At 41.4% G+C, this 15,293-nt stretch overlaps 2 protein-coding genes across 2 annotated transcripts; both read left to right on the forward strand.

Annotated features, from left to right (window-relative positions):
• The first annotated feature begins 195 nt into the window (after positions 1 to 195).
• On the forward strand, positions 196 to 5,485 carry plpp5 (phospholipid phosphatase 5). The gene is made up of 8 exons (XM_029161429.3): positions 196 to 355; positions 1,063 to 1,202; positions 1,320 to 1,428; positions 1,558 to 1,648; positions 1,761 to 1,824; positions 1,913 to 2,037; positions 2,296 to 2,466; positions 2,646 to 5,485. The coding sequence occupies exons 2-8, from the start codon at positions 1,132 to 1,134 to the stop codon at positions 2,813 to 2,815; spliced, it is 801 nt and encodes a 266-aa protein (XP_029017262.1). The 5' UTR covers positions 196 to 355; positions 1,063 to 1,131; the 3' UTR covers positions 2,816 to 5,485.
• Positions 5,486 to 6,007: 522 nt separating this feature from the next.
• cdc45 (CDC45 cell division cycle 45 homolog (S. cerevisiae)) lies at positions 6,008 to 10,965 on the forward strand. The gene is made up of 18 exons (XM_029161428.3): positions 6,008 to 6,199; positions 6,352 to 6,411; positions 6,690 to 6,782; positions 6,893 to 7,030; positions 7,273 to 7,422; positions 7,525 to 7,583; positions 7,687 to 7,735; positions 8,021 to 8,082; positions 8,164 to 8,214; positions 8,360 to 8,479; positions 8,597 to 8,728; positions 8,802 to 8,900; positions 8,972 to 9,133; positions 9,232 to 9,370; positions 9,465 to 9,548; positions 9,618 to 9,736; positions 10,081 to 10,157; positions 10,666 to 10,965. The coding sequence occupies exons 1-18, from the start codon at positions 6,149 to 6,151 to the stop codon at positions 10,728 to 10,730; spliced, it is 1,710 nt and encodes a 569-aa protein (XP_029017261.1). The 5' UTR covers positions 6,008 to 6,148; the 3' UTR covers positions 10,731 to 10,965.
• The last annotated feature ends 4,328 nt before the right edge of the window (positions 10,966 to 15,293 follow it).

The following is a 15,293-nucleotide window of genomic DNA, read 5'->3' on the forward strand; positions in this document are numbered from 1 at the left end:
TGAATTTTCAGACCTCATGAACTAGTACATTGTTAGGGGGCTTTACTTACGTCGCTGGGTCATCGTGGTTCTACAAACAACGAGTATTATGAACTTTGAGCCGAGATTATTTTTGCAAAAATGTTTTGGAAGAGTTATCGTCTACAACCTACCTTTATTTTGAAATCATGACACCGGACGTAGTTCTAATGCCAGCTGACTTCACTCAGCGCTCATCCCTGTGGCATCCCTGTTTCTTTAAGTCCTCAGATGTTCGGTTTGAATCGTCAGCTAAAGCAGAGGATGTTACGGCCTGGTTCGTGTTAACAGCGAGATTTAATATGAGGATAAAGAGATAAAAACCGAGCCGTTTGAGGTGAGAAACTGACCTGGGGTTCTCTGCTTGACAAGGCGGAAAAGGGGCCAGATGTCTTGTTTGACAGATGTTGCTAACTAGCTTAGCTAACATGTTTCTAATCACAGAGATTGAATGTTTGTTTTTTTACTGGTTCTGTGTATCTGTGTAGGCTGGTAAGCGGTGTAATATTAATAATATTTCAAACATTAATGCGTGTTGGTACGTTCACCCAATTAACGTCTCAAATACATGTGTACTATGCGTAAAAAAGCACAGGTGCAACATTTTGGCCTTTAAATTAGGTTTTAAGGGCAGAATCTGCTCTAAAAACCGTTTATCTTTATTAGTGCTTAATCAACATCGAGGTGCAGAGTGTCGTGTTAATTTATTTTCTGAGTAGAATAATAAAGTCAAAGGGATCAATGAGCGCTGCTGGTGTTGCTCTGTCAACTCCAGATTATCAGGCAAATGACCTGCGCCCAAGAACCTTTAAAGGGTCATAAAACCTAGTGTTGAAGCTGTGTGTTAGTTTTATGGCTTTAATATACGGTTTCCCTGTGGGTGTTTGGAGCTATTTTTAAAGTCATAAACACAGAAGATCCATTGTTTTTATTTCATGTAAGAAAAGTTTTTAAATGTCTTGTGTAAAATCCCTCCCAGAGTGGACTGAGGGTAGAGGCTTCTAACAGTCACACTGTGACAAAGAATCTCCTCTTTTATTTCAGTCCAAGACACATTAAAGAAGATGGAGTGATGATGTTTGCTGTTGGTTGAAGTCCACCCCAAGAAACAAGATGAAGAAGAGGCTGCTTCGAGGTTTCCTGTCAGAAATCTCTGTCCGGATGGTGCTGTTGGTGGTTTTCCTGTAAGAATGTCCTGAACCATGTCTGTGTGTTATAGCTACATCAGCTGTTGTTTTTTGTTATGGATGAAACAACCCCCATTACAATGTGTCAGTGTAATCTATTTGTGCTACACCTAGTGTGACGGAACAGCTTCCTCCTTTCCACCGTGAGATCCAGGCAGAGGAGATGTGGTTGTATAAATTCCACCCTGTGGAGCGAGACCATGTACCTACCTCTCTTATGTTTGTAAGTGAGATGTCCTACATGTCCCCCTCTCCAGGTTTTATATGAAAATTGTCTTAAAGCTAACAAAAATCAGCTGAGAATGTGAACAAATGACAGTTCTTCTACTTCTCTTTTTTTTGTTTGCATCAGAGTGTGGCAGTTTTCAGTCCGCTAATTATAATCCTAGTATTCACCTTCCTGAGAAAGTCTGAGCGAGGAGATCTGAAAGAAGCCTCACTGTGTAAGAAACAATTAGCTTCATACAGTTTTAGATGTTTCATATTCACCAGTAAATTATATTTTTAGTCATCTTATTATCTTGTTTGTTCCTTTCTTGTCCTTTCCTCATCCAGCTGTGACTCTGACTCTGGTGTTGAATGGAGTGTTCACCAACGCCATCAAACTTGTTGTTGGCAGGTAAATCCTGTGTACAACATGGCAGATGACAATGTTATTCACTGCTGCAGTAGATAATGCCTCAAATCCCATCTGTCTCTTGCATCAGACCACGACCAGACTTCTTCTACCGCTGTTTCCCAGATGGTCAGATGAACCTGGAGCTGCGGTGCACCGGGGACCCAGATGTCATCATGGAGGGCAGAAAGAGTTTCCCCAGCGGTCACTCCTCCTGTGAGTGAATCATACTGATACCAAATAATGACAAAGAAAAAGAAACAAAAGTACAATGTGGCATAAATGACAAAAATAGATGTCAATGAATTTTTGGTCTTCAATCTCTTGCAGATCAATTGATGTTAGTGTAAAAAACATCTCTCCACCTCTGATCCCTGCCTTCTTTTAATGTTTTCTTTTTTGTGTCCCCCTTTGTTTCTATTAAAATTTTCCCTGGCTCTCATCATCCTTTTGACATTCCTTCTCTACTTCCAGTTGCATTTGCAGGTTTAGGCTTCACAGCCCTGTACATCGCAGGAAAGCTGCGCTGCTTCAGTGAGGTGGGCCGAGGCCGAGCGTGGCGGCTGTGTGCCTTCCTCACCCCTCTACTCATCGCAGCTGTGATTGCCCTCTCCAGGACCTGTGACTACAAACACCACTGGCAAGGTACCTTAAGAAATACTATGCTTTTTAGCGTAACTGTAATAGCCTGCAATAACTATGAGTCTCACCTAATTTTAAAGGTGATTAATCTTTCCAAATGGTTAAATTCTTAACTGTAAGACAGTAAAGGCATTCATTAGAAGCTGATGACGGTATCTCCTACCTGCGTCTCTGTCATGCAGATGTATTGGTGGGTTCTCTGCTGGGGCTGTCCTTCGCCTGGCTGTGTTACAGACAGCACTACCCCTCAGTTCAGGACAGCGACTGCCACAGACCACTGCGTTACAGAGAGCTTCTTCCCACCGCACACGAACGGAAGCTGGCCAACTCTAACTACATCCTGCCCCTGTAGGACAGCCGTACCTGGATCCTTACCGGTGGTGTTTATGTGGGCTTACATGGTTTGATCCCTATTCAGTTTTTCTCACCTTTTAGGGCTCGGGTGAATATTTAACGTTTATTGTTGTAACTGTGTTGTCTTTTTTGTATAGTGATATAGGACAAGTAGGTAGTTTTTTTTTTTTTTTTTAAGTTATTTTTTGGATTTGAAAGTTACTAAAATATCAACAACAGTTAAACTGTTCACAGTGGTGGACATGGACGTAAACCCTGACAAACTGCCATTCTATACCAACTGCATCAGTACTGCAAGGTTTCTGGTTGTGTTAACATGGTTTTTCTTATTGTACAGCCCTACACAGACGGTGTGTTATGCCCATAGCTCGTACTGTAAGACAACAGCTGAGCAGGTCAATGTCACATCCACTGCACTAATAGCCCCCTGCTGAGCTCAGCTGCTGTGACACAGTGTCTCGTGAAGGCTCACATGTTTTTTGCTTTTGAAACAAGCAAAGGTTAGGATAAAAAAGTCTTTTACAATGAACAGTATTTAATTCTGTGCCAACGACGTTGTCATTGTTGACCTTTAAGGACATTATGCATTATACAGAAAAGTCAAACTCAAAGACCTCAACAGTAATGAACTTCCATCTGCAGATCATGGTCTTTGATTGATGTCATCATGGGAAGCAGCTCCAGACAACACCAGCTGTCTGTAAACACCAGACAAGCTGCACAGTTGACTGGAAATGTGGTTGAGATTTGTGACAACATCAGCTAGACACACTGGTTTAAGAGGAAAGCAAGATGTTATTGAGATTTGCCTGAGGAAAACCAGAGGTGTTGATGTCTGTTCACTGTTCATGTCTGAGAAGAGTGGATCAGTTAGGTTAAAGCTTCTGTCATGGTATATGTAATTATAAATCACAATACTACAAGTAATATGAGAAATCATCAGTGGGAAAAAAACATAAAATCATGGTATTCATTGCTCTTAAACAAAAGTATGAAACCTGGGTGTTCAAAAACAACCTTAAAGAATCAGACTATTCAAAAGTGAAACTTTATAGTATTCTATATTTCCCTACTGTTACTAACAGTTGCCATCTTTAGACCAAAGTCACTGAGGTGTTGTCTTCCAGTACTTCCTTTTCTTCGTCCTTCATCTTGTGGAGCATCTACATCTTTAGTCAGTACCACTCAGAGTTACAAATTCATTTGTTTTGGGCTTCTGTTGCCAATATAAGCTCCCTGTAGATTCACCTGTAAACGAGCAACCAATGCAGTATAATCCGTGTGATTTCTTTTTGTAATGTTTGGGTGTCTTTCTGTCGCAGGATCTGAAAGTAGCTGCCAGGGTTGTGTTTTAAAGTCAAAAACAACTCAGCCACATTTGCTTTTTCAGACATTGCAGTTTTTCTCTGTTGTCTCTGTCTTTAGTGTTTTCTCTGTCTTCCATCAGTAAATGTTTTTATTTACAGATTGTGTCACTGATATCTCAGTATAACATCTTAATGTAGCAGGTCCACTAACTCTTGCAGTTTTTCTGTGCCTGCAGTACTTCAATAGTACTTCAACAATGATATCTCTGCTTTAACTTGGTTTCATATCAATAAATCCTCTAGCTAATTTTTCAAGCTGTATTAAGCAGGACTGTTGACCTAAAATGGACAGACAGTGTACAGAGCCAGTAATAGTGGACCCATATCCTTCAGATGATCCTGAAATGGGATCAGGCTGTAACCTCCCCAGGTGATGGTGCTATCCTCCCAGCACTTCTGCTGGTCAGGTTTTCTATCCTGATTATGCTGTAGTTTATTGATATGTGACATTTGTTGTTTTTTTTTCTCCTCATGTAGTCTTGAAGACTGTTAATGCTGCAGTCTGTGGTTGTATATTACCAGATTTACTCATTTGTGATATTATTTGTTTGTTTGTTTGTTTTTTGCTTTACAAACAAAATTTTGTTGCAACTGTATTGCAGGTTAAACATGAGAAACTAAAGCTCAATGTTTTTGTTTGCACGTAAAACTAGACTAAAGTTTTGCAGGGTCAAAGCATATTTGCTCCTTACTGTGAATCAGGCCGAGAGCAGCTGGATCACAGTGCTTTCAGACCAAAAGTCAGAAAACACATGAATTTGTGCCTTTCTTTAATACATTATTTCATGGCTCTCTATTAACGAAGGATCTATAAACTGCATGTAATAGATCTCATGTTACATTTTTTTTATTGTTCCACAGTCTATTCACTTAGTGAGATTGATAATGTGTAATTTTGGCATGCTGCTTCTTCTTACCTCAGAACCTTCTCTAGCACTCAAAATAACTCAAATGGAACAATTTCTGTGTTTGGGAGTATAAAATCTACAACAAATGGAAATAGAAAAAAATCTTAAGGATTTAAATATCATTTAATCGATCGGTTGTTTATGAGATTTTTAAAATTGTATTTAGTTTTGGGGCATGTGCATTTTTTTTACTTGAATTTTGAATAATTTGCTTTGATTAAGGATGTTATTTCTTGTATAGAAGAATCATGTTTCAGGGTGATCTTTCAGACTGTAAAAGTCTGTTTGTTGCATTTTGATAAAATCATGCATGTTTTTCAGCTCAATCCGTCATTCCAGACCTTCACACTTTCCATTAAATTTCTAATAAATTATGTGATTTTCAGAACACTGCATCATGTTGTTGATGACACTTCTTTTCTTTTGTTTGTGTCAGTTTGTGGGACCAAGTAACTGTTGTAAGTCACATTGTGACTTACTGACTGTTACGCTTTAAACATCCATCTTTTCCAACATTCTTTCTTTTGCACATTTATAAATTATCTTTTAATTCACTTTACACTTTGTGTGCAATATTGTTTATATATCACATGTAGAATCACTATAAAATTGACCTATATAATAGCTGCAAAAATAAAGTGTTGGTAGTTACTTTCAGGTATTATTCAGTGGAATATATAAATGCTTTTTAGATTCTATTGATTTTTATATAATGCAATTATCTGAGTTATTTTTTTATTTCTTGAATCAATAATATTAATTATTTTGTATTTGTATGCACACGTTTTTATTAAATTTTGTTTTATAAAGTAAACATTTGAATGGCTGTCAACAAGGCCGTTTGTTTTCTCAACGTAATGACGTCATCTAGAGCGTGTGACGCACATCACTATTCTCTCGGTGATTGGTTGAATATGCGCTGCAGATTTGGCGCCACATTTCTAAGAGGAACGCAGCATTGAGTCCAGCGAACCAAAACAACTTGTTCATGACATTTTAGGGCTTGTTTTACCGAACTTGAATATTCTTAAAAGCCTTTTAAATACATTTTAGAAAATGTTCATCACTGACATACGCAAGGAATTTTATGAAGTTGTTGCTAACCAGGTAAGTTTGAGCTGCGTCTAAAATAAGCTAGCTTTAACTTGAACCATATACGGTCGACTACGAGTAACGACGTTCGCTCATAGAAATAAAATATCTAATACTGTGTGGGCTGCGTAACAAAATAATACCTGTCATACGCTTGTTGCTTTAAGAGAGTCGCACTCCTGGTGGCATCAGACATCGACGCTCTCTGCGCTTGTAAGATATTACAGGTACGTTACTCAGCTAACTGTTAGCAAACATTAAACCCCTGTTAACTGTCAAAGTTGGTATGTGCTGTCCCAGCATTATCCTGTGTGAACGCTGACTGTTAAGATCCTATGTCAATCATAGATTAGTCATTAACTGTTGCTAATTTGCATCCTTACAGCTTTACTTAAAAGTTTATGTACATGTGCCTTTGTTTTTTGTTTTAGATTCTGTATGTTACTATGAAGCAAATGGCAAAATCAATAAAACACTAACTGCTCAGTGGTTGTTTCACGACCAGGCCCTGTTCCACTGCGACCAGATCCAGTATACTCTTGTGCCAGTTACTGGCTGGCAGGACCTTGGCACGGCCTTCCTTGAACACAAAGAGCAGGTATGATTAAATCAGGCCCTATGTCACAAGTTTAAGTGGTAAAAGTGTAAAAAATAATCTGCTCCTGTTGACATAAATATATGTATTTATTGCACATGTATTTGTTGTAGTTCCGGTTCTTTGTACTCATCAACTGTGGTGCAAATGTTGACCTCCTTGAGATGCTTCAGCCAGATGATGACTCTGTCTTCTTCATCTGTGACACTCATCGACCTGTAGATGTTGTCAATGTCTACAATGATACCCAGGTGATGGATAATAATGAATTCATCTGTAATGATTGGTAAAGAGAGGGTTGGAAATGATTGAAAAGTCAACACATTATTACTTAAAATGTACGGTAAATATTTTTGTTTATTAGTTGACGGAATAGTAAAACAATCCCTTCTGTTTAGCTGTTTTTGTGACTCGTTCTAAATATTACACTACTTCTCCACAGAAACTGTTGTTTTGCTTAACCTTCTGTAATTTAATGCAATTTCAACCGCAGATAAAGCTGCTAATCAAACAGGATGATGACCTGGGTGTGCCTTCATATGATGATATTTTTCGAGATGAGGAGGAGGAGGAAGGCGGCGACTCTGGAAATGAGAGTGATGAAGGTTCAGAACCATCTGGCAAACGAAGGAGATTTGATGAAGTATGGGTTGAAGAGATTCAGTACAGACCACTGAAAAGTAACACCAGACTTGAAGCAAACTTGATTGTTGTGACGTTAATATTTGTCATCATTTTGTTTCAGGGGGCAGTTGAGAGGAGAATTGAGAGACAGCGAGCCAGGAGGGAGTGGGAGGCACGAAGGTAATATTGTTGATGATTTTTTTAAGAAGGTGTTGGCAGTTCATGTAGTATAATAATTCTCATAGTTTTCTTGCTGTTTGCTGATGTTTCACTAATATCACAGGAGGGAAATCTTGTTTGACTATGAGCAGTATGAATACCACGGCACATCTGTGAGTACTTCTTTTTTGTTTCACGTTTGTTCATTGACATTAAATGTTTTTCTTTAAACAAACAACATTCTTTAAAGAAAGATATTTAACTTCAATGAGTGAGAAATTTTCTTTCTCATGTAAAGTGTAAACCGTAAGCTATTGGATAAAAATATTCACAGATATGAATTGAAATTAAATATCAACATACAGTAGTACTATTTGGACAATGCATGGTGTGTGTGTGTGTTGTTTTTTTTCTCCTCAACTTCTGAATACAGATGCTTCTGTTTTAATTTCTTTCAGGCTGCAATGGTGTTTTTTGAGCTTGCATGGGTGATGACTAAAGACACCAAGGACATGCTTTGGTATGTTAAGCATTTAATGACAAACATTATGTGATTACTCAGTAGCCTGTACAGTCATGTGCTTTATCTGTCTTATTGTAGGTGGGCCATCATTGGGCTGACAGACCAGTGGGTTCATGATAAAATCACAAAGTAAGGACTTCATCTGTGTTAGATGTTTTTTAGACTTGCCAAAATAAAAATCATGAATCCCTATTTAATATTTGAGTAAAAGAGGTATTTAGATAACATAGTTTTACAGAGACTGAATGATTTTGGGCCATTTTGTCCTTTTTAGTATGAAGTATGTAACAGACATAGCCACAATGCAGCGACACGTTTCTCGGCATAACCACCGAAATGAGGATGAAGAGAACTCCCTCTCCATAGACTGCATGAGGATCTCCTTTGAATACGAGTATCCTTATTCATCCTACCCAGCTAAGCAGAAAAGTCATAGCTTTCGAGATCCTAGATCCTTTTTACAAAGCTTTTGTAGCGGTGCCTTTGTGTTTTCTTAACCTCGCTGCTTTAGCCTGCGTCTCACCCTCTACCAGCACTGGTCTATGTATGAGAGCATCTGTAATTCATGCTACACATCGTGCCACTTTAAGCTTTGGACATTAAATGGGCAAAAGAAACTCCAGGAGTTCCTAGCAGACATGGGGTAGGTGCCTAAGGTTTTCTGTGATAGGGAATGCTTAAGTTTACAAGCTAACTGTGTTACTGTTTATATTAAGGCTACCCCTGAAACAAGTGCGGCAGAAATTCAACTCGATGGATATGTCGATCAAAGAGAACCTAAGAGACGTCATCGAAGAGTCTTCCAATAAATACGGGTATGACTTTAGAAAATACTTTACAAGACACCTGCTATGATCTGTTACATCCCCCTTTTTTTCCTTTTTAGTATGAAGGATATCCGTATCCAGACATTTGGTGTTCATTTTGGCTTTAAGAACCGTTTTCTGGCCGGTGACATGGTCCATGCTGCTACTGCCTTGCTCGAGAGCACAGAGAAGGATGAGAGTGATAGTGACAACTTCATCAAGGCTCTTGACTCGCTTTCAAGGTGTGTATAGAGCTCTTTTAAAACAAATGAATAGGAAATTGTTTTTAGGCATAATAGAAAAACATCAGTGGATAGTGTTTAACTTTTACTTTCTGCAGGAGTAACTTAGAGCGTCTACATTCAGGCATTGATCTGGCGAAGAAGAAGCTGATTGCCATCCAGCAGACTGTTGCCAGCTGCATTTGTACTAACCTTATCCTGTCACAGGGACCCTTTCTTTACTGCTACCTCATGGAGGTACGAGTGTTTTTACTGCACAGTAAAGTGGAAAAAGAAAAGGTTTGAGCATGGGACTTTTGCAATATGCTGCTGTTATTTTCTGAATTTCTAGGGAACTCCTGATGTGAAGCTCTTTTCTAAGCCGATGACTTTGACTCTGCTCTGCAAATACCTTCTCAAAGCATTTGTCCAGTCGGTAAGCATAGTGTTATTGTCTCACATCTTCAAAATGTGAAAGTGGTAGACTGATGTTTTTCTTGTCTAGACGAGAAATAAACGCTGCAAACTACTTCCCCTCATCATGGCTGCTCCCAAGGATATGGAAAAGGGAACGGTCATTGTTGTGGGAATCCCACCGGAGTCAGAGACATCTGACAAGAAGAAGTAAGAAAGATGCCACATTATACACTAGCAAAGGAACAACTCAACACTCACTTCACATGAATGAATAATAAAACTGCAGCTGTAGTGTTTAATTGTTTTTGCATAAATTATAGATTCAGAACCATTTATTTCAAAACTAGAGCTTCAGATCTTTAGTTTACTGTCTTTTATATATATTTGTATTTGTTGGACATGCTGGAGCCATAGAAATTTGTCATTCATCCCTCCACAAAGTATATTTTACAATCAGATTTCTTCAAAATGTCTTTTTTTTTTCTTCTACATTTGTACATACAACATTTGTTCATTTCCTTAAATCTTGTCCATTCTTTGTACCCAACCAGTTTCTTTGGTCGAGCGTTTGAGAAAGCTGCAGAGAGCACGAGCTCCAGAACTCTCCACGACCACTTTGACACTTCAAGTAAGTGATCATTTAAATTACTGTGCTCTGGTTCGGTGTTGACAGCTCATAGTATCGATGCTTCATGAAATGTTCAAAGCATTTAAAACATTTTCCAAGAGTGCCTTGTACAGTAATAAGTTAAAATGTTCTTATTAACCATATATTTACTTTAAAATGTCTTTCCAAAGATAACATTTTCAGTTTAGTGTAGTTTGAGAAATCCAAAAAATGTCTTTTAAGTATAGGTTTATTGAATTATTTGAAACATAATCATGTAGTGACCACACCTGCTCCCTGGTTAAGGACAAAGATCATTGTGCTGTAGACACTAGGTGGCGCCCGTGTGTTTGTCAACCAAACATCATGAAAAAACAACATGATAGTGGTTATTTGTCACTTGTGCTTGATAACATTCACATGTGTGGTCAATGTGTGTGGGTCAGTGAAAACACACCATGCCGGAGCGGTAAAACACTCTTTCACAGATTTTCTTTTTTTTTTTTTTTTTTTCTTCCCCACTTTGCAGTAATCGAACTAAAGATGGAGGACAGAAGCAAGTTTCTGGATGCACTTATCACGCTCTTGTCATGAGAAGCATCATAACTAAGAGGAAATCTGAGGTGTTGTTTGTAGTCTGAGCAGTGTGAAAGCTGCATGTATGAAACAGTAGCGAAATCAAATGTTTTAAAGTGTTGAATCATTTGCGTGTGTGTATATTGTACAGTCTTTTATTAATATACTGGTGTTATTTTTGTTTTTAAATTCCAGTCTGTGTATGTGAGTAGTTTATATAACATTTTAAGTTTAATAAATCTCATTGAATGCATTTTGTTTTTACCCCAACTGTGTTAACTCTCAGTCCACTCAGGGTTCACAACCACAAAGAAAATTTTTGAAATTACCTGCTGTATGTTCTCCCACTTTATTTAACGTACGTGTGTGTGTGTGTGTGTGTGTGTGTGTGTGTGTGTGTGTGTGTGTGTGTGTGTGTGTGTGTGTGTGTGTGTGTGTGTGTGTGTGTGTGTGTGTGTGTGTGTGTGTGTGTGTGTGTGTGTGTGTGTGTGTGTGTGTGTGTGTGTGTGTGTGTGTGTGTGTGTGTGTGTGTGTGTGTGTGTGTGTGTGTGTGTGTGTGTGTTCGCTCTCTTCATGAGCTAGACTATTTACAGATGTCAGAGCATTAATCAAATATTAATTGAACAGTGGAATAGACAGTAAACGAGGAGTGTTAATACTTGATTTAAAAGGGAGCTGCTTAAGACTTTTACTTTACATTCCACATGCCACTTTATTAGTTTTTCTAATGAGGAAATACCATAGAAGACTTTACATTCATAGTCTCTCAGTCTGAGGCAGGTGGCAACATATGAAACCCTAATGTTGTAAAACTATAAATAACAGTGACAGGTGAGCATTGAGCAATTCAGCGAGTTAATAATCTCAGGTTAAAAGTGCTTAACCTAAACTGTGATTAAACTATTCCACAAGGAATTTCTTTTTTTTTATTAGCTGAGTGTTTTCATTGTGCCATTGTTATGTGATGTGGGCAGAAAGAGCTGTGGCAAATCCAGTGTGTTGGAAGTGAGCTGACTTTGTTGTCAAAAGAAAGACCTGGCAGTGTCTCGTTGGCCGTCGCAGCCAACAGGGGCAGAGGAAGTGATCCAAACTGATTAGTGTTTCCGTCTTCTGAAATCCTTTGTTTTGCTGACGCACAATTCGGTGGTTCCACGCGAAGAGAGCAGCTTCTGCGGTGTTCGAGACTTACGTGAAGCCTTTGTTTACTGAACGCCACGTCTGACCCTGGGCTCAGATGGCTCATGTGGGGCAGAGGTGAGGGCTGCGGCTTCGGCCCCCCACTGGAGAATGTAGGCCAGGCCAGTGCTGGAAAGGTGGGGCCCGCGCTGGTCCCTGAGGGGTAATTGAGATCCGTATCGCGCCTGGTTCAGGGTGAGATCATGGCCGTCGCAGTGGAGGCTGTTCGTGGGGTTTCACAGGGAAGTCGAGACTGAGTGGCAGCGGAGAGACTGGAACGTGCCCTGATCGGCATCGCTGCAGCGTACAGTCACCGCGGGGGGTGTGCGTGGATATTTACACCCATAATGCTGCTGTTTACAGTCAAAGCGCAGTGATGTTATCCAGGAGACGTGATTGGGAAACGGATTCCGAGGAAGCACGTAGCAAATATGCAGAAGGCTGCGGACGGCACATTTACCGGGGGGCAGAGTCTGTTTATACAGAGGCCTAATCATCGTCTCCAGGCGCTGCTTGCCCTCTTATTTTCTCTTTCTGTTCTGAACGTGGAGGCTTTAGCAGCTTGCTCTGGAGCGTTCAGTTGGACCGCGTGATCTTGATCAGTTGCTCAGGTGTCACGCAACTGTACTTTGCCCAAATATTAACAAAAGTCTGAAAGTAAAATTTAAACTTTACTTTAGGTGCAAAGGTAAATGAAAAATCAACCCCCGCCCACAGACACAAATATATGATTCTAGTGAAGTTCACATGTTCAACAAATATTTGAATGTTGGTTCTGGCAGCTGGTCAACACATAATAAGAACTGGGTTAAACGCTGATGAATTTTGTGAAATCATGGAAAGCGTTGCAGCTGCTGCTGAACGGACCTGTTGTTTTCTCAGCTGCTTTCCAAGGTGAAGATGTGACTCTGAGCGTGACTGGTTCTTCATCCGTGTCCTGATGGGATCTTTGTCTCCTCCACTCTTTGTGACTCAGGCTCAGACAGCTGAGTCAGTCATGTGACCGTTACCTGCTTCCTGCCTCACGTCCACCTGCTCACCTCACCGTCGGCCTCCCTCCAGCCATCAATCACTCGCTCTGCACCCCCCTTCCTGCACCTCCGCTGAATTGGGGCCACTGGCCTTTTTCCAGCTCTGTGCATCTGAGGAATGTAGCGTGCGGCACACATGCATAACGCACCCAATGGCCGCATCATGCAGCCGACATGTGGACGTGTGAGCAGCCTCGCGCTCCGGCGCTCACGGTTCCTCCTCAATGGGAACAAGCTGCTCAGTGGAGCTCAGGAAGGTGTTGGTGGCGTAATAATGTGTGCAATGCAGCCGATGCACTGTTTATATAATAATAATACTCCTCACTTTACATTTATTGAGTCATTACCTTAACGTTTGCTCTGGAACCGCTCACAGGTTTCTCCAGCATATGTTATCAATAACATTTAGCAGTAGCTGTTTTCACAGGTGATGACTTTTTATGGTGCAGCATTTATCATTTTCTCTTGCAATCATGGACTTCCTCCCAACTTCCTCCCTCTTAACATAAAATACATGCAAGCGGAACGAAACAAAGGCCAACGAAAAGGCCTCCATTTAAAATGAAGCGGTGCAACAGTAGGAGCCGCTCTGTTCTTCCTGCAGTTTTTTATTTCTGCCCGTCCACAGACGCCGGTGCTGCTGTCACAGCTGGGGGTCAGTCCCTGAATCAGAGCCCTCTCCACTGCAAAAGGCTTTCAAACCAAAGCGCCTGTGCCTGCCTGCAAAGCACGCACATGAACCCGATATAAAGTTATATGCCTTTAGTGCCATTTTCCACAATAATTGATGATGGTGATATGACAGTCATTTTAATTACATGGAGCTCCTCATGCAGCCGGGGAGGGGGGGGGGGCGCTCAGGCTCAGTGTGCGGCCGGGTGGGATGAGGCTGTCTGTTCTCCATCCTCTGTGGTGGGTGACTCTTTAATGGCCGTCACGCACCGCGGGCTTCATTCTTCCAGATACACTGCAGTCCGGGGCACAATGAGCTCAGGGGGAGAAGGGAAAAGCCCCTTTAGCACGAGTCAGTCATGTTTGAAATGAACCCTTTTCACATACAGTATCCAGCGTCGATGTGCTGCGTCCGTTCCTCCGAACAGCAGCAGCAGCAGCAGCAGCTCTTCAAGCTTCAATTAGTGCCAAAGCAACACAGGCCTCGGAAAAGGCTGCTTGTTTATTCAGCCCTGATTGCCGTGTCCTACGTTGGGCTGGGAGGCCAAATGACTGTGCACCCGGGCCCAGGGCCAGAAGCAGCACCACCTGCGTGCGCGCCCTCCCGCTGATTGTGAACACGTTAAGTGGCTGCAGAACCCTGACATCACACACGGCCCGGCCGCTGAGCGTGTCAAATCAGCAATGTCTCCTGATCCCGTCGCAGACATCCGTCACCCTCCCAGGCCTCCTTCATCTCAGCAGAGAGCTGTCAGTCACTGCTCCGTCCGCTCTGACCCACCTACGTGACCCTGTGTGTGTGTGTTTTACGTCCAAATATTTAAAGCCGCCTCCTTGTTCAGATATATACTGTATGGAAACATGATCTCACTCAGGCATGAGAGGAGTGAAGACTCCCTGCTGCAACGTCTCTCATGTGTCTGACATAAATCATCCTTGTGCACTTTGTTTATTCCTGTAGGAAGTGTGATTGAATATTGGGCAACATTTCCCATAAACGCTGAGGTTACCTGAGGTTATGGTGGCTTCTTTCTACTTGGGGCGCGAGCCGCCACCTGTTTAGTCTTGGTAAATGCCTAAACTGGCAGCTCTGATTTCCCCCGCAGGGATTAATACATTGGTTAAAGTTAAGGTTCAATGAGGGTTTAAAAAAAGAAAACGCAACCGCGATGCTGCCAGGAAGCCAAACAGTGACCTCACCATGAAGCTCCCCCGAGGGAGGAGCGCCGTTATATTCAGGTGGGAATCCTTGTCAGCTCATCATCGCTCATATTCATGGAATATTATTAAGAAATGCTGATTATGTTCCTGTGCAGAGATTTCCCAACATCCAACTGTAACTGTTGCGCAAAGCGGCTCCTCATCTTGATTCATGTGTGACAGCGTCTCTGACCATCGGGCGCCGTTGCTCCTCACACACACGCTCTCCAGGTTCCTTCCTGTTTCTCCTTCCGCCTGCTCCTGTTACTGTTACACAAAGACGTGTGAGTCAGTCGGAGGTGAACTTTGCGAGCGTGCTGAGGAAAAGAGGACTTTTTGTTTCCCCCTCTGATCTCCGTCTCCAACCACTCTGGCTCTCATTGTTTCTGGGACAAACGGCTCACGGGGGCTTTAACTGGTGCACAAAGCTGCAGTTGTCCGCGGCGTTTAACCACCTGCTGACTCTTGGCCTCGCTATCTCTGAGTAAGCGCTCTGCTGCTG

This window comes from Betta splendens, chromosome 9, assembly GCF_900634795.4.
Source record: "Betta splendens chromosome 9, fBetSpl5.4, whole genome shotgun sequence".
In the NCBI taxonomy this organism is placed as follows: Eukaryota; Metazoa; Chordata; class Actinopteri; order Anabantiformes; family Osphronemidae; genus Betta; species Betta splendens.